General features: G+C 40.2%; 1 protein-coding gene across 2 annotated transcripts in view; it reads left to right on the plus strand.

Annotated features, from left to right (window-relative positions):
- The window catches only part of LOC122831548 (myelin basic protein-like), a 69,389-nt gene that overhangs the window by 42,468 nt on the left and 3,248 nt on the right, over positions 1–23,673 (plus strand). For both annotated transcript variants that reach the window (XM_044117826.1, XM_044117827.1), the window contains one exon: positions 3,594–3,684. In XM_044117826.1, coding sequence (XP_043973761.1) covers positions 3,594–3,684 — 91 coding nt within the window. The remainder of the gene's footprint in view (positions 1–3,593; positions 3,685–23,673) is intronic.

Consider the following 23,673-nt stretch of genomic DNA (forward strand, 5'->3'; position numbering starts at 1 on the left):
CTGTTGTTAGTTTATAAATCACTGAATGGTTTAGCACCACAATACATTAAAGATCTGCTGCTGTTGTATCAACCTTCCAGAACTCTCAGGTCTTCTGGTTCTGGTTCTGCTCTGCATCCCCAGAACCAGAACCAAACGAGGAGAAGCGGCATTCAGCATCTATGCACCACAAATCTGGAACAAACTTCCAGAAAACTGTAAGTTACAGAAAACTGTAACAGCTGAAACACTGACTTCCTTTAAATCTCAACTAAAAACCCACTTGTTTAGAGTTGTATTTGAAACGTAATCAATTACAATTTTTTTTTTTTTTTTTTTTTTTTTTTTACTGATTTTTACAAAACAATGAGCAACATACATAGACATTCAAGTCATACTTGAGACAGTACTTTTGAGAATAAGCACAAACCAATAAATGACAAAACAAGAACCAAGAATAAAACAAGGCACACAAACACAACCTAGCAATTAGTTCCATAAGTACATGGATAAAGAGTAGAAAACTAAAAAAAAATAAATAATAAAATAAAATAATAATAATAATAATAATAATAATAATAATAATAATAATAATAATAATAATAATAATAAACAAACAGAGGTACCATAAAGTAAATAAAATATAAATTAACCAGAAAACAACTAAGACGGGGAACCTAAGTGGCTTAATGTATTCTGTGCTACTAAAATTGTAATAAAACTTCTATAATGGGTGTTTGCCAACTTGAAAGTAAGGGGAGCATCACTCATAGGGTCACATCAAATGTCAAAGACTTAACATGGTCCAAAAATGGTGACCAAATTCTTGAGAATGTGATTTCAGAGCCTTTGAGAGTATGCCACACTGAATTATTCTGTGTCGGGCACAAATTGAGGAGGTGTGAATGCGTTCTAGAATAGTTTGCCACATTTCATTGTCAATTTCTATGTTAAGCTCATTGACGGAATCTGACTTGATGTTGTGTTTTGATTGTTGATTCTATGTTGCATTGTGTTTTTGTGTTTGATTTGATGTAAAGCACTTTGAAATGCCTTGCTGCTGAAATGTGCTACACAAATAAAGTTTGATTGATTGATGTGTCAGAGAAAAGAGGCTTGGCTTTTGGTGGGTTGGTGGGGGATTTTTATTGTTTATCTCTTTGTCTGAGTCTAATACAGATAAATGCCTCTGGACAAAGTGAAAAAGTCGCAGCAGTCTGTCTGGCTAAATTGCTGACAGTCGGCTGGAGAAACTTAATCAGGCTCCCTTTGGAATCTGCTAAGTTAGGCAGAAAAACTAACCTTTTTTTTTTTTTTTTTTGAAGATTAGTATGAGTCAAGGCATCCATATCTCAGATTTCGTGGTTCTATGTTAAAGACGTCTTTCAAGTGGAATTCCTTTGATATTTATTAGTACAGGCCACTAATTAAATCTGAATTCTTTTAAACGTTCGCGCTCAGCTTAGATGGAAATCGGAAGGGAAAGTTTAAAAGGCACGGCACTTAATCAACCTTTGTATGATCTGCATTAATAACCTCTCGCTCATCAGACCTCCGTCTCCCCTCAAGCGAGGAGACTGCGTCACCGCCGCGCTTCACCGCCGCGCTTCACCGCGCACCTGTTCGGCGACTTTTGTATGCCCGCACGCGTCGACTCTCAATTTTTGGCTGAGCCCACTCAGGAGTTGAAACCGCAGCAGTAACCGATGACGTCGGTCCTCCTTTGTCTTCTGTAACTCCGCAGGGGTTCAGAAAATAAATTAAAAAATAAAAACATTTACAACACTTAAGAGATTGACTTAAAGGGACAAAAAATGCTTTCTTTGCTTGGAGGACAAACAAGCTGATTGTCTTTTCAGGACGTGGAGTGGTTGTGATCCAGTGGCTAATTACTTAATGTTTTCACTCATTCTTTTAGCTCCAGCTCAGGAGGGTGTTATGATTCGCCTGGCCTGCTGGTTAAGTTATGATTATGGTTATTTAAAGCCAATTTACAGCCCAGTTGAGACAGACACGTCAGGCTTTTCCTGAAGCAGAGAACACATGCTTCCTGTGCTTCCTGTTTGCTGTCACAACACAATCAAAACTGACACCTCTCAGAGGAAAAAGTGACACAATGTGTGTGAAGCTTAGTTTCTTTTAAATATATATATATATATATATATATATATATATATATATATATATATATATATATATATATATATATTTTATTTATTTTTTTTTTTTTCAGGTTTTATTTTTGTTCCATTTAACACTATTTTTACTTTTTTTTTTTTCCCCACACCACTCCACTCCCTGCAGGAGTCGGTTGTGACAGCAGATGGAGAGGAACGGCCGAAGCGTCGAACTGCGTCGGCTTTATCTTAGGTTGTAATTTCCAACAAGTGATGTTGTGATCCGGAGCAAACAAATTAAATTTTATGCAAGGATTAAGAGATTTGTGGGATTTACTGTTCAACTGCAAGCCGCCATATGAAACTAGCTGATCACTTTTAATACTGCTTAGTCACAGGATGTGCATTTCAATGGGCTTAAGGGGAGTTATGGTGTTTATTGTGGTGATGAGTGGGAGGGTTAGGGCTAATCATTATGCAAATTATTTATGCTGCGGTACCAATGAAAAACTGCCATTAGTAATATCTGCCAGGCCTCAAGTCTTACAGCATGATTTTGATTGTTCTTTTATACATTGTACTGTTCTTCCCAGTATACATATACCGAGGTTTTAAACTGCTAACTTTCCTGTCGTTCGGTTGCTGTGGGTTAAAGTGGCTTTAATGAGATCCTAGAAGGAAAAAAAAAAAGAAAAAATCAGGTTTTCCACTGTTGTTTAGAAAGTTTTAATCTCCTCTGCTTCTTTCTGCCAATCGCCAGTCAGGCATTGGTAGTGGTCTACAGTAATTAATAACTAAATAATCTTTATTGCTGTTTGATGTATGCCACAAAATGTGATTAAAGTCCTCACATCCTTTCCATACTTTTGAGTAGCAAGACATTGTTATAGAAACCTAGGGTAGCTGCATATGTTACTTTTTGGTAAAAACATTAAATATTCTGCTTTTTTTTTTTTTTTTTTTCACTTGGTGATGAGTTTACAGCAGGCCTGAATATCAGCTTCATGCTATTTCAGTCCTAAATCTAAAAGTATGTTAGCATTGTACAGGAAGTTAGCCTGTAATTGCTTCACTATGTTTGTCATAGAATATATTGTTTATGCAGGTATCATATCAAATCCCCATCTTGTTGCTTTTAAGACTTTGAAACTGCACAAAAATAAAACGGCGTTCATAAAGAAAAGGCCAGGCAGGAGAAATCTCCGACCATCCCGAGCAAAGACGTAATAAAACTGTTGCTGCAATCAAAATCAGCTGATCTCAGGATTGATTAGGAATAATGCGCATCCTGCCGAGTGTTAAATGAAAGGATGCTGGCATAATTGTGAGCTAATGAGGTTCTAAAAAGCTCAGATCGGCGTAGCTGTACTGTACGTATCGCTGTGATTTCTCTTCTTCTCTCTTCCTGTCTGTTGGTCTCTGTCTTTGCTCTGTTGCCATGGCGTCTCAGCTCAGCTCACTTCACCTCTCCAATCTGTTTTTGTGTTCCTATTAAAGGCTTCATCACCTGAACCCAAAGCGACAGCAGCAGCAGCAGCAGCAGCACCAAAGGAAGCAGCCGACCCCGAATCACCGGATGAAGTTTTTGGTAAGGATGTTAAGAACACGCCATCGGAAGGAATTTAAAATAAATAAATACATAATCTGCCTCAATGGCATGAATTGGAGTTTTGTGGTTGATTTTAATTGCACTTTTAGAAGGATAGCTTTGACATGCTTTTATCAATTTGGCTTACTGCGATTTTGATCGAACAGTCACAATTTAAGATAAGGAAACGTTATTCAAAATATCGTCTTCTGGGCTTCCTGCCATCAGCAGCCTGTAATTAGAGGCAGTAGGAGCAGAGGAAGGCTCATTTGCATGCGTGAAAGAGCAGTTGTTGTCGATTTCTATTTAAAACAAGTTGACATTTTAAACTCTCAATCAGCACAGTTACCGTGGCTAGCGTTACTCGAGTCATGGACTCCCCATCTGTATCTTTGAGAATATCGGTTCTTAACTTTTCCCCAAAACTTGTCAACATTTCCAAATCCAGCATGTTCCATAACAGACAAGAAGGGAGACGGGGAACCCCCAAAATAAACGGTGCTGCCATATATTCAAGCCTGCGTTCCTTTCTAAAGGGCTTGTTAGGACTTGTTGGAATCTGTGAAATATGTTTTTTAGTAAAGGTTTTGTACAGTGATGTCATGTTCCCGTGAGCATGTTGGGAAAAACACGTAACTCCTCAGAGTGTTGGATGGAAAAGCGCCAAACTATACAACAGTCTTTAATGGCTAACGTTAGCTAAAATTCTGGTGTACATCTGAGTAGCATGCTAGCTTGGACGCTTGTTAGCTTGCAAGGATTTATTTACTTTTCATCAAGTTTACATTCATATAACATCTATTACGTTTAAGTGAACTGTTGCTATTAACATTTATCATTTAACTGCTGACGTGTAGCGATCTTTCACTCTCTTTCACTCTCTTCGCTCTCTTTCACTCTCTTTCACTCGTCATGAACCGCCATGTGTTTAGTAGATTTTGCTGGAAAATAGTTTTCCTTTAGACCGCGTTTGTCTTATTTTTGCTTCCTCTGAATTTATTCTTAAACACATCACTTCGCCATATGTCAAGTGTCATGTATAAAAAGTTGATTGGTTGGTACTCTTGACTGACCTTAATGCAAGCATATTATGCTTCTTTTTTTCACTTTTTTGTACTGGCTTTGGTGGTGAAGCCAAAGATGAGTTACTGGGATGTTGTTTAATGTTTAATATCTTAGAGCAGGGGTGGGCAATCCTGGTCCTGGAGGTCCGGTGTCCTGCAACTCTTAGATGTCTCTCTGGTCCAACACACCTGAATCCAACAGCTGAATCACCTCCTCAGTGCAGTCAGGTTCTCCAGAGTCCTGCTGATGACCTCGTTATTTGACTCAGGTGTGTTGAGGTAGAGATGCATCTAAAAGTTGCAGGAGACCGACCCTCCAGGACCAGGAGATGCCCAGCCCTGTCCTAAAGAGAAGACAGAAACTGGGTTGATGCTCCAGTCGTTATCAGAGTTGTCACTAATGTCATTAGAGTGACATCATTTCCTGATATGCAGCCCTATTTGAATGGAGTAAGCTGTCAGGGCCAATCAGGCTTTAAAAAATTGTTTGGCAGCTGATTGCTGATGCTGTTGAAAGGACTGAAGCCTGTTGCTAAGATAGAGAAAACTGAAAATCCAGCTGTAAATTCACCCTGACAGCATATTTTAGCAGTACCTTCACTCACCATCTGTTTTTAAACAGGTTTCCTGCTCCAGTCACAGAGAGATGATGTATGGTGGTGGACAGAGGTTAAAAAGGCCCTTTGTAATACTGCAGCTCAGCAGATGAGGGCAGAGTTTGATGAAGCAGGAGGAAGACGTCTGCAGTTTGACTCCTAGTTGATGCATTTTAGAAGCAAAATAGTTTTATGTTTTGCATAAATGTATAAAATTGGGTAAAACTTACTAGCACAAATTTATTGAAATCCTTTTATCTGTATTCTCTCTCTCTTTTTTTTTTTTAGCTAAATCCTATTCTGTAATTCATACAGAAAATAAAATAAAAAAAGTTTCCAGGCACTTTTTTTCCCTTTCTCCTAATGATAGCATCAGTGCCTCTGAGGCTTCCTGTTAGAGCTTGTTAACTCTGATGATAGAGTCTGAGTCCGGACTCTGTTTTCAAACACCACCAAGGGTGAAGGAAATTACTTTTTCCCCCCTTTTATTTTTTTGTTTTATTTTATTTTTTCATTTTTTTTAGTTCACATGCGTGAGTCGGGAACCTAACAGAATTTATGAAATCGCGACGTTTTGTTGTGATTGTACTGTCTAACCGAGTTCACCAGAAAGAAGAAAGGAAGCCTTCAAGACATGAATTACCTGCAGAGGTCAAGAGCCTCACATCTCACCATCTACCTCAGATGAATATTGTCACGACTTTCCGCTCTGATAAAAAGTCAGACGCACTCGATTAACCGACCTGTTAGCAGAGGAGCTAGTCGCTGCGCTGCTTACACAGCGCCAAGAAGGAGGGACATCAGCAACGCAGCGCCTGATGGTGTGTGAGAAACACTTAAAACTAAAGCACAGCTGACAGCTCGAGAACTACCTGGTGACTCCACTGACCTCGCTCGAGGAAAATGGTAATGACAGCAAATCACGAGCGGTACGGTTATGTTCCAGCGTGACAGAATTAGAGACTTTTTGTGATTTAGGGCCCTAAATCTTCTACAGGTTAAGCATTTGCAAATACAACAACAGATTATCTACACTGTTAAAGTTATTAATTGCGTTCCCAATGGAGCCCTTTTAGATTAATAACCAATATGCAGCGGCAATTAATCTGGCTAATTGGATTGTGTTTATGTGTGTGAACTTTGTGCGCTAAATCACAGCATTGTGCTCAGTCATTATTAGCAGAGAGGTTCTCCAATGCAGTGATTCTGTCTGATTGATCCGCTCTGTCCCGTCCTCCTCCAGTAATTAATGTGTCCCTCTGTGGTGAACGGTGGGGTTTGATCAGCGAGGAGAAGACTCAATCATTTGAAACGGAGTCATCAGGCGTATAAAACATCGCTCGGGTGAAGGCATGAAATAACGTCGCTCCCGGTTCCATCGGTGTGAACGTAATCAAAACGTTCTGATTTTATTTTATCCAGGTTTCTTTGTTTTTTGGGGGGTTTTTTCACAGCTCTGCTTCTAGCAGCTCAGGATAAAAACCTGAACGAAGTAGGATGGAGTTTCAGCAGATGGTATCTTTAAAGTTGGCAAACAAATGTGGCCCAATTGAAGTGCCTAAACATTCTGCTTTTAAAAAGTTCAACGTGACTTTTACCAAGCTTTACCTACAGGTTTGTTTCTTTACTCCTTAAAGACAAACCTGTTTGTTGTTTAAACTGATTTTTCTGAGCTGGCGTTGAAAGGCTTCTTGTCATTGGCAGATGTTCAAAATAGGCTCCATGTTTATTGAGCGGCGTTCGCGAAAGATGCGTAAATCAAATGTCTCTGGTGGATTTTTTGAGTGGTAATCAATATATCAGGAGCAGAGGTGACGTCACACTGTGTGAGAGATCACTCTGGTAAGCGGGGTTTATGCATTTAAAAAGACAATATGATTTAGAATGCGTTTTAAACTGTCCTACCATGTTTTCTCACTGATTAGCATGATTAGCTCAGTTAGCTTTACCAGCTCTAATCTTCAGTCATTTTTTGTTCCATCCATTCAAAAACCAACTTTTTTTGTTAGTATTACAGAATTGGTGTCAGGTATAAATAGTTGACTGGTTGGATGCACTCGACTGACCTGAATCGGCGTTTATGCTAACTGTTCGACAGAGCCAGCACCAGTCAATGCTCAGAGCAAAGTGAAACCAAAGTCAAATTCCTTGAGTTGTTTTGGATGCCTTCACGGCACACTTCCTGTTTGCTGTGCTCTTTCAGTGAGGGGCAAACGCCTCCTTCTGCTGGGCGACTGTTAAAAGCCTATTATGAATCCATTACCTTGGATTCATAACAGCGCCACAAACCCAGACCTTTGCCTTTCTTGTCCTGGCTCGGTCTGCTCTGCCATCATCGCTGGCCGCAGTGGGTAGAGACCGATCACAGGCGGAGAAACAAACCTCGGATGGACAGAAAACAGCGGAGCAGACTTTGGTTTGGTCGTTTAGCCAAGTGTCGCATTGCCACAAAGATCATTTTACGTTTAGATCACATTTCCTGGGCATGTCTCTGTGGAGGATGGTGTGAAGTGTTGGCAGGCATGGACATATGCAGCCTGTTTGTGTCCATGACTGAGTCATCCTACTCAACACACTGACATAAAGTGTAAACAAGAGAATAGCTTATTTTAAGATTTTCACAATACCACCAATAGTCCTAACCTGCAGTATTTCTTTTCTAACATAAAACTACTGAGATATTTCTGTTTTTTTTATAGAGCTGCATAATGTATTTCCAATGCAATATCAGTGTGTGTAATATCTATATTGGAAAAGACTATTTGGAGTACAACAACATTTGGCTGGTTTATTTTAAGTAGGATGAAGTTGTACTTTTCATGTTTTTGCAGTATTTAGCTAGTTGGACAGAGTCTCACCACACCAGATGCTCTAACCGAACACAAATGACATTACCAAAAATGCTAAAGGTGCATCGAGTGGGAAGCAGAGGTTAGAATAAAAAGGAAAAAGGGAAACAGGCATGTGCTCCACCTGACATGGTCATTGCGACATTTACAAATTGTATTGGCATCACAAGATTTTCTAATATCGTGTAGGCGCACTTATTTCTTCATCCTCAGATTGGATTAAAATTGAAGAGTGGAGCCAAGTACTTTTTTATACATATTGTTGACTTTCAACTGAATATGTTCTCGTACACAAAGCAAAATGTGTACGAGAACACTGAAGAACCTTAGACAGGCATATGAAACTGACTTTGGCCTAAATCTGAAACTTATGTTTCTGTCTGTCCAGTCCATTAAAGTAAATTCACTATTGTGTTTATGACATACAAAATGTGTCTAAGATTGAAATGGTTGCTATAAATCCTGAACGCTTGTAAGGATTTTGAGAACTCCAAACCTTTTAAACATAACATTTCCACTTAAAAGATTTGTATTTGGTATAGAGCTTCCAGCTGTTGAGTATTATGTGTAACATGATTGCATTTTTTACCCTGAAGCTTATCTCTTTAAGAGTAGTTACTTTGCAGTTAATTTTGCGTTTATCTTCAGTCTCTTTTAGTACCCCTGGGTACAAAACGGGGGGAAAAATCGACAATAGCTCTAATCCCAAAGGAAACATGAATATAAACAACATGTTCACCAAGAAAAGATGGATATTCAAGAAGTTTCACTGTTCTCCTCTCCAAGCCTGAACACTGTTTCTAAAACCCGTTTTCTTGCTTCAAACCGCAGCGTTTTTCTCAAATTGTACATGTGTTAAACCCATCACTGGATTGGCTTCGTTTCACCTGCCGTCCATTTAAAGTTGCTCCCTCAAACAAACTGTTTAAAAAAAAAATGTATTGAGTGGAAGACTGAGCCTGTGTTTTTCTTTGAACCGCGCTAAACTAAAGATTGGATATTCAAAATGCACATCTTTGTGATGCTTTCAAAATCAGGAGGAACTGATGCTGCAACACGGCGCCGATATTTCAGGATGAATCTTCTGTGCTGATATGGATTATATTTACAGTAAATTTGGATGTTTACAATGCTTGTAAAAAAATACACACCTCGAGTTAAAAAGTGGAAGGAGTTTAGTCAAACCTAAGAGAAGCTTCTATGAAAATTGATCTTTACTCAGGCTACAATAAGACTGCCGTGGTTTCCCTAAAGCATTTGTTGCATAGTTACAAAATATGATGAGATGTTTAGAAACATGCAGCTTATATTAATTGATTCATTTTGGTCTGGCACAAAGCTGCTAAGTCTGAAGTGTAGACTTTACCAGAATGTAACAGTACAATCCAAGCATATGGCATGGCGAAGTGAGTTAGTTTTCATGAGTAAAAACAGAGTGTAGTGTGATATTAAGACGCATGACTATTGGATTAATACTGTAATATTTGCAGGTGACCTTTATTCATGCAGTCATATTAAGTAGAAATGAATTCACATAGCTGAATTTTAAAGGGGCAGGGTTGTATAGAACCGACTTTTGGAGCTTTACATCATGTTGTAATGTTGTTATTCAACTCATTCAAAAGTATACCTGGTTTGTGGCGTGCTGTGGTGGCGTAGGGGATAACACGACCCACGTTTGGAGGGCTTGAGTCCTCGACGCGGCCGTCGCAGGTTTGATTCCCGGACCCGTCGACATTTACCGCATGTCTTCCCCCCTTTCCTGTCAGACTACTGTCATATAAGGGACACTACAGCCCACAAAAAAAACCCTGGAGGGGAGAAAAAAAAGGGCCAGAGTCCCAATTTCAAGGCATTAAATTACAAAGTCAAATTTCTTTGAAGTCATATTTGACATATACTGAATTTTTATAACAACTGAAGGTAACATAGTTATTTGATTGTGCTATAAAATGCCAGTATGTGACTTGAAAACACATAATACTGCTCCTTTAAAATTATTTAACGTCAGATTAAAACTATACATCATAGATTCAACATTGGTTATATTTTTCAAACAAACTTTCCAAAATGTAGAAATATTTTTGTAAATTTGAAATCCACCCATATCCAGAAAATATAAAGCAGTATCAAGTTATGTGTACTTTTAAAAATGTATTTATTTTTTATCCCTGGCTTACTTTTAGTCAGGCTCAAATGACAAAGGTATTTCTATTCTCTTTTTTTGCCCAAGCTTAGATTCAGCGACATCAGAGCGGCCGATGACGGCCAGCCAGTTGCTGATGTGGCTACAAACATAAGTTAATAAGAACATCGCGCCGCACCCCCTCCCCCAAACATCATCTGAGCTCAGTCCAGACCTGCTTCAACTCCTATCAGTGAAACGAGTGGAAATTGGCCCGAGCTCGTAATGACTTATTTCAAGCTCAATGTGCTTCCCCCCCGTAATTGCATTTGGGCGCTACTGGCTACTCTTGAAATATTAGGGTTAGAAGGAGCTTCTGCAGATCGCATCGATTCGCTCCCGGCCTGGTGGGTTGAGTCAGAGGGCTTCTCTTCACGGGCCGATGGGGAGCGGGCAGAGGCTCCTATGCTTATCCACTTCCATGTTTGCTTGTTAGTTACACTGTAGACGAGTCTGTGAAAGAGATCAAGCCGTAATGAGAGCAGATTGAGAACCTATTCTTTGGTAATGTAATTTCCCCCAGTGATCCAGTGGAGCATATGGAGTTGAATTCGGTGAGACGGCTTTTCTTTCACCGACTTGCCGCAGACGGTGCCTGTGCTGCTCCTGTTGTTTTCTTCAGCCATCATTCTGACTCTCTTTGTTCTCCTTTATTTTTATGTATTTATTTACTTAACAATGTGGTTAAAATAGTCTAAAAAGGAGGTGTTACTCTTCTTCTTTTGTTCGGTTAGTTTTGGCCCCATCAGGACAACAATGCAGTAAGTTCATATGAAAAAAAAGTCAAATGTCTTATTTTTTTTCTTTTTCTGAAGCAGCACCTTTTGTTCTTGCACTCAACATTGAGCATCATGCAGGAATATGCAGTAGAGTTTGATATATTGGAAAATACAGTGGAACATATTTAATCTTTAGCTACACGGCTCTCTCTGTAATTCTCTTATTACAGTAAGATGCTCTCGATTTTAGGACAAATATGTAGTAGTATTGGTATTAGCAACATTACACAGCAATACACACATCTGCATAATATCGCTTACATTTCAGAAACAAGGACAAAATGAGTACAGATTCCTCTTGTAATCACTGTTAGCATTAGCGATGTTAGCATTAGAGATGTTGGCATTAGTGATGTTAGCTTTAGAGATGTTAGCATTAGAGATGTTGGCATTAGTGATGTTAGCTTTAGAGATGTTAGCATTAGAGATGTTGGCATTAGTGATGTCGGCATTAGAGATGTTAGCATTAGAGATGTTAGCTTTAGAGATGTTAGCATTAGAGATGTTGGCATTAGAGATGTCAGCATTAGAGATGTTAGCTTTAGAGATGTTAGCTTTAGAGATGTTAGCTTTAGAGATGTTAGCATTAGAGATGTTAGCATTAGAGATGTTAGCATTAGACATGTTGGCATTAGAGATGTTATCATTAGAGATGTTAGCATTAGAGATGTTAGCATTAGAGATGTTAGCTTTAGAGATGTTGGCATTAGAGATGTTGGAATTAGAGATGTTAGCATTAGAGATGTTAGCATTAGAGATATTACCATTAGAGATGTTGGCATTAGAGATGTTGGAATTAGAGATGTTAGCATTAGAGATGTTAGCATTAGAGATGTTAGCATTAGAGATGTTAGCATTAGAGATGTTAGCATTAGAGATGTTGGCATTAGTTTTGTTAGCATTAGAGATGTTAGCATTAGAGATGTTGGCATTAGTTTTGTTAGTATTAGAGATGTTTCAACAACCTGAAATGATCAGTCGTGACGAATCAGACTAGAGAATACAGACTTAAAAAAGGCTGTTTGCTGAAAGAACAAACTAAGAGCTGTAATTAAGCCAAAACTCGACAAAGATTTCTTACATTTGGCATTTAATTATTAATTAGTTCATCCAAAATAAGTCAACATGTATTTTTAATATTGTATGAAAAAGGCTTAAATGAAAAATCAGCAGAATGTGCTTATCTGATTAATTCTCATATTAATTGATAGATTAATTGATAACTAAAATAATCGTTAGTTGCAGCCCAATTGCAGTCTTTCTGTGATAACTTTTCCACCAAAGAGCAAAGCAATGTGGTAGACGTCAGAAAATAGATTGGATGTCTCCACTGACCCGGTCCGCTCTCGCCCTGACTAGGCCAATTCCGATCCCGGGCAAATTAATCGGTGCAACTTCTTTTTTAATCCAAATGTATTTTTGTGGATGGGGTTGAACCCCAGGAACTGTGCGCAGAGCCCAGGATTGGGGATGTGGAGGGGAAGGAACTGTATGAGTTTAATTATTCATACAGAAGTGCAGTGGCTCAGTTATTTGTCTCTGTGTCGGAGACCGACTCGAGCCGGTACCGGACCCTGGCACTGCCAACAACAAGCGTCTCCCCTCTGCCACCCCTCAATTCAAAAGCTCTGATTGTTAAAGGGAAGCAACCATCACTGGAGCAGTGTTCTTTGCTTTGACACCATTGTTCAGATCCTCGGTTTTTTTTTCTATCCCCTCTCTCATCTTGCTTTCCCCCTCTCTGTGATCGCCGCTTGTCTTTCGGTTTTTCTTCCAGACTCGTCTCAGAGACGAATGAACAAACTGAGAAGCGCGACAGCCGTACCGCCGGGCCTCCGTACGTATCGGGGTTTTTCTTCGTGTTTGCGCGCCCCGGTGGAAGAGAGAGGGCGCTTCAGTGTGTGGCCCTGAGCTCAGGAGAGCACGTCATCCGGCCTTGACCATCTGGCAGGACAATCGTGGTGTGTGAGTTAGCAGCTGGGTCTGTTGCAGCGAGAGTCCGAGGGGAGGGGAGAGTGAGTAACCAAGAGAGCCTGTGCAGAGCCGATACAGCCCATATGTTGGGCAAGATGTCCTGGAGAGCTTCTCTTCTGGACGGAAAACAGAGCAACTTGAAATTGAAGAATCTGTGGAAAATCAACACGATCTTATTTTCTCTCTCTCTCTCTCTCTCTCTCTCTCTCATACACACAGGCAAAAATGTCCATGTATTTTATTGGGATTTTACACAATTGAACACAAAGTGGCGCAAAACTCCTTCTGCTGCTCGCATGAGAGCCTGATGACAGACCAAACCAACACGGAGGAACAGCATTCAGCTTCTGTGCTCCGCAAATCTGGAGCAGAGCTCCAGAAAACCACACAGAGATGCTGAAACATTGAGTTCCAGTACAGAAATGTAAAAATGTACAAAGAAAAGCCAAGCAGTTCGATCACTTATTTCAGTCTGGGGGTTTTTGGTAACATTCAACTGTCCTTTACGTTCACCATTAAAAACAAAGTTATTGATTTCATTCAAACGAGAGGTAATCCTCTCTCTTTGCTTCCTGTTGTCCTGGTCATTTGAGACAAATGACAAATATTTTCGTCTTCTAAAATTATCTTAAAAATTAAATTTCGTCTTTATCTTAAAATATTTCACTCATTGTTTTAAAATAGACAGCTCCTGACAGCTGAAGTGCATAAACCTGACTGTAAATGTTCAAAAAGGAGCAGAATAAGTCAGAGAAGAAAACAAACCTCCACTGATTGTTATGTGATCAGAACTAAACGCGTTGGAAACAAATTGTTCACAGACAGCCTCCACTCAGTCTGGCCACGGCAGAGTAAAATCCATGTGCACAGCGAAATACAGACGATACTTTAGTAGATCTCTGCACGTGCACAACCACAGATGTTCCCGCCTTATGATTTAACAATTTAAAAAAAGGAATGCAAAATGCAGTCCTGCTTCTCTCTAGTAACTTTTACACACTCCTCCTTCAAACCCTGGCAACAGATGGGTGGATTTTATGTGGTTTGACATCTTATCTGTGAAATGCAGCTGATTTCATGTGGTCCTGAAGGTTTTCTGTTTGTCTAAAACACACATCCAGATTATCATCTCATTGTTAGGGCTTTAAATAATTTGACAAAATGAGTTTTCCGTTTCGTTTGTCCTCACATCAAGCGGTTAAATGAGTCAAATCACTTACAGCTGGACTCCTCCCCTCAGCCCTGACTTTTTTTTCCAGTTGAATCTCCGTCCGTTTAAAGGATCTGTCGCTGCGTATTTGATTTGACGTGAGAAACGCTAAAAAGCCTATTCTCTCTTGACTAATTCAGCGTGAGCCTTGAGTTTGATGTGTAGCCACTAGTCCTTCACAGGTCTAGTGCGGTGAATTTGCTTCGATTTCACGCGATCTCAGTCGCTTTGACTCAAATCTTTGTGACGACGCCAGCGGAGGAGCCGCGGTTCATTCAGTGCGCGCTCTTGCTTTTCGTGCTGCTGGTCATGGCAGACCGGTTTCCAAAGAAGACGCCTGGGCCGAAGCCCGGAGCTCATTCTGAACCCTTTACATCAGCTTTGAATAGAAATATCTGAGTTACGTTAATTACAGCCCAGGCGATTGCTGTATTTCTCAATACAAAGCTATTAGCGGTAGACAAATGCTTGCCAACCTGAGTTAATCGTTCTGGAATCGTTCTGGCTCTGAAAGCGGCTCTCCCACACAAAAGGCGTTTTGCTTCATGGCGGTTTGCCTACATTTAAAGAAGACGTGCATTTAGGGAGTGAACACTTATACATAAGTAGATTGTGCTGCTGAGTTGGAAAGCGCTGGTGGTGATTTTAGCAAAATGGAGGGAAAAAAGCAACACGCTGGGCTGATGATACTGTTACACCGAGAGCTCAGCCTTGGGTTCTTCATTCCGTCATATTCTATATAAATAAGTAGTGAAATTATGTGTTGACCTATTACATCTCAGAACACACTCAGGTCAGACGCGAGGCGACAACAAAACGTGTTGTGAAACCTTGACTTTCACCATCCGGGGTCACGTCAGCCAATTAAAAGACGCAGTTCAATTTATTTTGGTGCAACATAAGCATAAAACATCCGGTCGCACAATGGTGAACGACTTTCTGGTAGCGATTGTTAGTAGACGTATTATATTTCAGCTGTCAGGGACTGCAGCTCTGTTTTCTGGGAATTAATTTTCCAGTTGATTGGACTGTCTCCGTCTTGCTAGCCCAGACATGATTTACAATTTTACTGACCATCAAGGAGAGCAGTGACCATGAAAATTACAGGGCGGCAAGGAAATTGCGGTGCCACACTACAACGGTGTCGCAATTTCTTGTTTCTCTAACATCCTGTCATTTCTCGATTTAGCAGACGCTGTAAGGGCGCGAGTATCAGAATGACCCGTTCTTTGTGCCGCGACTCAATCAGGAACCGTCAGAGTTTCATCTCTCGGTTGAAGCCTTTGACGCAGCCGTCCATCTGCCGCTCCGTCCCGGGGCGTTAATCATGTTGAAATATGTGTTTGAATGTGTTTAGACCGCTCACGTCTCCCTGGGCGGGAAAAAAAATAGAACTAACTCTGGACATTACACCCCTGACATGGATTTGCCGAGCCGACTGCCAATCAACTTTTCATGCTTCACCGACACGTCCAGTCACGGCCAAATTTGTTTTGACCAAACATTCAGTTTGCCAAAGAGACATGAATGTAACTCACTTTCTTTCTTTTTCCAAACTGCTTGAACCCGACATCTGACGTGAAAGTTTGGTTTTGGACAGATCCTGTCAAAATCAGATGGGAACTTTTTCTGAAACAACAGGTTTTGATGCTCAGTTCCATTATTTATTTTTTACATTTTGGCGCCGTCGTTCATACTGCTAATTAAACACAACCGCATTGAGACTTCTGTGAACGTTTTATGTCCCCAAAGCATTCCCAATGCCAATTATGATGCAAATCTCCGTTCAATGACATAGAAACCGGAAAAAATGCAACATAACTGCAGACGCTTTGAAATCAATCAGATACGTATTTGAATTAGTTTCACATATTATCACATTCCTAAAATAATGGCCTGAAGTCATTTTTAATACCTAACTCACTACCTCTTTTTTGCTAAAAGATCATTTCTGTAAAAAATAAAATTTTAAAAAAATGCCTTTTGGCAGAAAAAAAAGAAATGCAAGTTATGAAAGAGGCACAGATTGGATGGTTTTTTTGGGGGGGTGAAAAGGTCAGAATTGAGCCTACAGACTACGGAGAAAGAGTCGGATAAAGGTCACATCTGGGCAAAAGAAGTGACTGGTTGGCATTTGACTGCCGTGTGAAAGTAGCTTTATTGATAGAGGAGGACGAGTCGAAGAACTGCAGGCTCTACACGGATACGCCTCCAGTTTCAACCTATCGTGTTTGGCTACTGGTTGTTACTTTGAGAAATACGGTGATGCAGCAGAGTCAGAAACAGCTTTAGTATTTTCCAGAACACAAGAAAATGTTCAATCTGAACCTGAAAACCTGGAGCTCCACCGATCAGACTCTCTCTACCCAGCTTCAAAATGCTTCTTTCTGATTTGTGTTTCCAGTCAAACCCGTAAAAAAGAAAAAACAAGCAAACAAAAAAATAACATTTGTATGAAACCCCAAATTAAATAGATATTATAGAAATTGTTACATTGTGTGTCTAGTCCCTTAACAGAGGTCAAACGAGCGGCTTGCAGGACTGTCTGTACAGATGCATTAACTTGCAGGAAGTTTTTCTGCTGATCTCCAGTTCTGACAGTTTCAGCTTCTCTAAAATCGCTCTGCAATCGCAAACTCTGTGCGTTCTTCGCCCTCGGTGGAGACCTGCTTATAGATTGAAACATTCTGTATCCCTATCCTCAAAAATGAGAAGGCATTTTGGATTTGGGTTCCAGGGTAGATGTGGCCTGACAAGATCAACACTAGGTGCACCAATTTTATTCCTCTGGCAAAATTGGAAGAAGAAGAAAGCAAACTTTCTCTGAAAAGTGAAAAATGGTTAAAAGAAAATAGTTGATCAGAGTGATTCAGGAATCCGGAAGCGGGACTTCTACCATTTTAAATGGTCAAGTTGGCGGTTCGTTAACGTTTGGGGTTAACTGAGAACACTGTAGTTGCTCAATATGAGTAATGGTGAAATAAATCCTCAACATGTTGCTTATTAATTGTGCATGCAGTTAATAGAAAACACTAATACGCACATATTCCTGGGGCAAAATGGGACAAAAAAAGAAACGGATCTCTCTCTGAAAAGTCAAAAATAACAAGAAGTCCGTCAGAGTGATGCAGCACTCCGACATAAAAAATGGAGTCATAAGTCAGACACAAATAAGCCGACTTTTACAATCTTGATTACAGTTCCCGCAGAGCGAGGGGGAAGGGGGATCTTAATGCGAAATAAAAGTTTGTGGGTAGAGACATAAACTAAAGAATTCACTGCCGTCTGTAGGGACAACAAATCCATCTCACAGGCTCTGCGTAATGACTGGCTCGGGACTTCATTGTGTTCTGGGAAGCTACTGTCGCTTTGCTCGGTGCAGCATTATTGATACAGCAACACACTCCAAAAACACACGACCTGATGAAGTGCTGCTTTATAACTTCTCAGCGTTCAGACTCATCCCATGAAGTAAAGTTCACAGGTCACCATCATTCTCTGGACACAGCTTCTGCTGTCGTCCTTATCTCTTCTTGTAAAATCTCTGGGGGACAAACATCCTGAATGCCAGTCGGGGTGCCAGAGACAGAGAGCGTCTTTTTTTCCACCCCAGAGCTTGTGGGTTGCTTTGGACTGGCCATGAATGCAGCGGCAGGGGGACGCTTGCCCTCAGGTGGGAGGCTTGGTATCGGGCCACATAGCGATGGATGTTTTTCCAGAGGACTGCTTCCCGCGCCTCTGTCTCCTCACAGTCCTTGTTGTTGTTCCAGATGCTTGGCTCTGCGTCCAGGGAGAGGAGGAAAAATGAGAAGATTGAGGCCCACTTTCTGCATACCACCTTCCTTCTGCTTGCAGATTTTTCTCCTTTGTTTTTCCTCTGAGCAGACCAACTGGGCTACTTGTGCTAGCATGCGGCAGTTCTTGTCAGCTACGTTGGACATAACGATGGATTCGTCAAGAGGACTGTCAGATGGTCTGAAATGTCAGCTAAAATATTGAACTAAAATCAAAATTTTATTTGATGGAAAGAGAATCGTTTTAAATTTTAAATCATGAAAGAAATGTGTTTTTGTTCAGATTAACAAGCCATACAAGGTTAGTTACTAAAATCAAGCAATTGCTTTAACGCTGCAGAAAGTAACTTTTACAAAAATTTGTTTTTCCACATTTTTATTAAATCTGTCACCATCTTGTGAAAATATGAAAATATAATATGAAAAATCTCTCTCCTCTAGCGCTACTATTGCAGTCTGCCAAAGAGCACAGCTCTCTGTCGAAAACAACCAATCGGAGCCAGCAGGAGGGTCTTAATGCTGTCAGTCAACCTCGGGTACACGCTGCTAAATTTACTAACGGCAGAAAAACAGAGACAAAACTTGTGGCATTGACACCAACCAAGTCACTGGTTGTCATTATTGGTCGTCACAGAATTCAGGGTATCAGGATTTTCGTGCTTCTCCTTCTCCTGAAATACCAATAACATGCATTCAAATTTGTGGCTGTCACATTACAAAAATGTGAAAAATCTCCCAGGGTTAAAAATGCTTTTACATACGTACATCTGTGGGCTAAACCCGCCTCCCCCTGCTCGTCCAGTGGGGAAAAAGTCTTTGAGAAGCTCCATGAATAAATCAGATTTTTTTTACACAGAAACCTTCAAAGTGGAGCACGCAAACTCTGGCGGGAATTCCTGCTCGTCTCAGGCGTGCTACGCGGAGATGTGCCGAATGATTGGCCCGTAGTTTTGTTTACAGTTTCCGTTTCCTTCTTTCATGAGAAGAAACTGGCGTAAGAACAGAACCTGAGCACGGTTCCCTCGAAGGTTCTGCAACGTCTAACTGCAGGACGCAACGGTGCGATGAGTGACGGCAAATTACCGTGTCGCTCTGAGCCGAGCAGATAGCAATGATTAATGAAACATGTTAGGCTTTTTTTTTTTTTTTTTGTATTAAGTTCTGTTAGCAGCTGACTGATTCTCAGTTTGATCAAGGCAGCTGCTGCTGTGTTGAGGGGAAGACCTCAATCGTTGATAACAGACGTCGGCGACTGATTGCATTAAAGACTACAGACAGAGTCTTGCTACAACGGCAAAAAGAGTGGACTTTCACTTAAAGTAGGGGTGACTTGTGGAATTGACACCAACCAAGTCAATGGTTGTCATTATTAAAAATAAACCAATTTGCACAGAGATCAAACTTTGGATATCCACTGACCTACAATTCAAAACCACTCTGTTCAGTCATATTTAGTACAAACTAATACGAACAAAAGCAACCAACAGTACAATTCAAGTCAGACTCCGATCATGAACAGTCTATTAGTTGGAAATTGTCTGTCTGAAGTCGCGAGTCTAAGCTAACCTTTACTGAATTGTCTTGAGAGTTTATGTGACGTATCCTCAGTAGGTAATGCCAAATTGTCAAATGGAAGAAAAGGAATGTGTGTTTTTCAAACAAATTCAATAATATAAATATGGAAAACGGGGCATGTGTTCAGTCTCTCTGAATCAGTTGCCTGTTTTACAGTGTGATTATTCATAAATCATGAGCGACAACAGCTCTGAGTTTCCAAAAATATGTACGGCATGATGTGAGAACTACTCATAAAGTCTGTCATAAATTTTCCCCTCTATGTTTTGTTGAGCAAGAGAATGCTAGATTTTGAGATGGGATATCTGACCTTCTTAATTCCCTCATCAGAAATGACTTGAGATTTATTAATCCTTTTAAATGCTGCTATTGGCCGGTCGGACACGCCATATGTTTTCACTACATCACTTTCTCAGCAGGCCAGCTTCTTTTCCCTTTCCTTAAAAAAATAAAATAAAATACACATGGATGACCATAAATCACCTTAATCCTACAAAAAGACTGTAAGCTAAATCAGCTCCTGTCTGTGTTAACATTTATTTTCAGATTTTCTTTTGGATTTAGACTGGACAATTTTAGTATACATACACCATTTCATTTCTGCAGGAAGCTGAACCTCAAACTTCATACCAACTCTAACCAATGACCCTGCTCATCCTGAAGGACCTACAGCATGTGGTTTTCTCTTCGCCGTCAGTCTTTGTCACTCTACTTGCTGTATTGTCAGTTTGTATGCGTTATTGGTGTTAGAAAGAAAGTCCACATCGGCAGCCCAATGCTGCCAAACGACTTAAATGCTATCATTGAAGCATATTGTAGAAAGTTTTACTTCCTGGGACATCTTGTCCTTCAACGATCCTTGAGTGGATGATGACATACATTAATTTAATTTCTGTAGACAAGTTGTCATAGAAACGTTTGCCTTTTACACATGGATAAATTCAGAGTTAGTTTTATACATCCGTCACTTCGCTACTCCCTTGAAGCCAACCAGCTAAAGACATCTAGCATTATCACTCTGTGAACATTGTCTTCATACTTAATGCACAATTGAGGTATAAATCAGTTAACATGATTAATGTTATAGGCTAAGAAGAACATAAACCTGCTAGCTTTATGTTGACATTGCCAACATTATGTTGGCGCCTTTACCCAAAAATGAGACCTCCTGGCCCCCAAGGAAGATCACGTCATGGTAATTGTTCTTGTGCACGGTTAGTCATTAATTTTATTTAGTAATGCCAGATCACATCATGAGCTATTTCTGATGGTATGTGGTCGTTTGTCTACTTTCAGCTCCATATATACTACCCCTTACTCTATAGGGACCTTGGTAAGGAAATGCATACACGGTAAAGAACATTTTTAAGTTTATTTTGTTCCTGAGGAATGTTCTGTGGAATAATGTAGACATGTTCAAGTAGTTATTCACCAACTATTAAACATATTTTGTTTGCATTAATGGTTGTTACACTGACTGCTGCGATCAATTGTTCCACAGAGCGATTGCTGTTATTAAATGACAGCAATGGGGTGGAAAAAAATGATCACTCGTTTAAGTGTTTGTCTTTGTCCACCCCACTCGGCAGGATAAATCCTTCAGGTAAGCACTGAGCATAATGTATTCAAGTTGTTGAAGGATTCACATGACAGAATGTGGAAAATAATGCAAGAAGTCTTGGGAGACACTCTGCGAAACAATCAGTCCAAGTGCCTTAATAACGGCTATTTTTCACTCTTTAATCTGCTGTCCTCCATCAGTGCTCGGCAGACGGTCAGCGAAGTCTTGTGATTTCGTTAAAGAAATATTTTGTTACCTAAAATGTTAATCTAATTCGCTCAGCCATTACCGAGGCAGGGATCAATCGTTATGTCACTCCCCAACACGTGTAAACTTGTTCGGATCCGAGCGCACATTCAATCAATTACACGCTCTTACGAACATGACCTTTTGTGTGGCCAAACACGACCTGTTCTCACCTGCTCAGCGCCGGGCCGAACCCTTATAGACCGACGAGGTATTCCTGGACGGGACGTTTCTCCGTCTTCGGTTTGTGTTTTATTGGTATTCCAGAAGTGGATGGCAGCAGCACCGGGCTGACGAAAGAGAGCAACAAGATTATGGATGAAGGAAATTTAAGAGGCCTCATGGGCAGGACCTCAACAAGAGCTCTCTTATTTATTCTTCTTGTCAGGTTAGAATAAGAGTCGCTGTGAGAACAGTTTGGTAAAAGAACCTCTTTGTTCACCTTCATGGATAATTTCAGGTGAATAATTTGTGGATTAGATTTTTTTTTTTTCTCCTTTTTCCTCTGGGGCTCATAAGGGTTTTGTTCAGAAAGATCTGTGACAAAATCATTACGTGGTTCTGACAGACACTCTGATGTTCTCCGACGTTCCTCCGCTTCGTCACTGATGAGGAGAAAAAGGACTTTCAAAGAACTCTTTAAAGTTTTCAGAAAGGTCTATTTAAACGCGCGTTAAACAATCGATGCGGTCTGTTTGGCTGAGTCCGCGGTCGTCCCAGAGTAAATGTCACTGATGCATTGAACACTGCGAACAATCAGTTCTGTTTAATGAGCCTCTTTGAAATCAGCAGCCCAGCTTTCCCTCCAGTGATTGGCAGGTAATGCTGGCTGCTAACAAACTCCTGAGAAAGACAGGAGAAAACACATCAGCAGCTTGTGGAGCTTTTTTGTTTGTTGTTTTTTCTACGCGTGTGTGTGTGTGTGTGTGTGTGTGTGTGCGTGTGTGTGTGTGTGTGTGTGTGTGTGTGCGTGTGCGTGTGTTTTTGAGGGATTAGTCACAAGTGACTCAGACATTGGGAGCATCAACTCCTTAGAGGAGAACATTTAAGGGAAGGATTGTCCCGAGCTCCTTGATAGTATCGATCATAATTTTGTTTGGGGGTGTAAAGTATTATTAAGCTCAGCTCCTCACACGGACAAGTTAGGTGCTTAAAAATATAATTTTCTGCTCAGACAAAATGCAGTTTGACCAAAGTGATGAGAGGAATGTCGATGAAAAGTCGATGATGTGAAGTTTTCACATGAGGATTCGCACATTTTTATGTGGCACCTGCTCCAAATTATTCACAAACTTTTTGTTGTTGTTGACCATATTTATAATAATCTGAAGAAAATTCAACCGGCTGATATTTTCCAAACAGGAGCGCCATTCATTTTGTTTGGTGCTGATTATCTGTACCCCCCAAAAAAGTAGAGATAAGGAAAACTTTTAATGTTAGCTTCTGCTGTGGATCTAAGATGGTTTATACTCTTCTAATTAATGCACATAAAGGTGTATTTGGTGTTTGAATGATTGAAATAGGCAGTTATAAGCATTTTTGAGGGGCATTAGCAGGTTTTAGCTATTCATCAAGGCAGGTCTCTAATCCCCACAAATACCAGCGGATCATTGTACCTACCTGTAAGTAGGTGGCGGCAGCAGCATTGTTTGTCTCCTCATCTGTGGTGTTGGTATATTGGATATACTTTGATATTTTTATCCTTGCGCACCTTGAATCGACATTTGGACGTTTGAAACACAGCTGGGTGTTCTCACAAACTCAAACTCGCATCAGAACTGGTTTTAGTATGACTCCATCTTTCGCCTAATTGAAATGTTATGGGACTTGTTTAAAAGGTCCGTTCCAGGAAGTGCAATTACAGTGGCAATTAATATTTCTTTCTTTCCCAGTTTGTACATTAGAAAATCACCGGGAAAGGAAAAGTGTGGAGTGAGTCTACAGAGTTACAACAAAAGCAAGACAACTGCACTTTATGTTTTCGTTTTTACTTTATGCACATGACTTACAAAAAGGAAATTTTGTGTTATTTGTGGCGTAGCTACGCGTCCAGCTCGTCAAACGAAACGATGCAGGAGTTTGGGTAAAGAAATAAACTGAGATTTTAGAAACACTTGTGGGAAAGTAAGCAAATAAGTTTCACAAACGAAAAAAAT

Source organism: Gambusia affinis, linkage group LG05, assembly GCF_019740435.1.
Source record: "Gambusia affinis linkage group LG05, SWU_Gaff_1.0, whole genome shotgun sequence".
Taxonomy (NCBI): Eukaryota; Metazoa; Chordata; class Actinopteri; order Cyprinodontiformes; family Poeciliidae; genus Gambusia; species Gambusia affinis.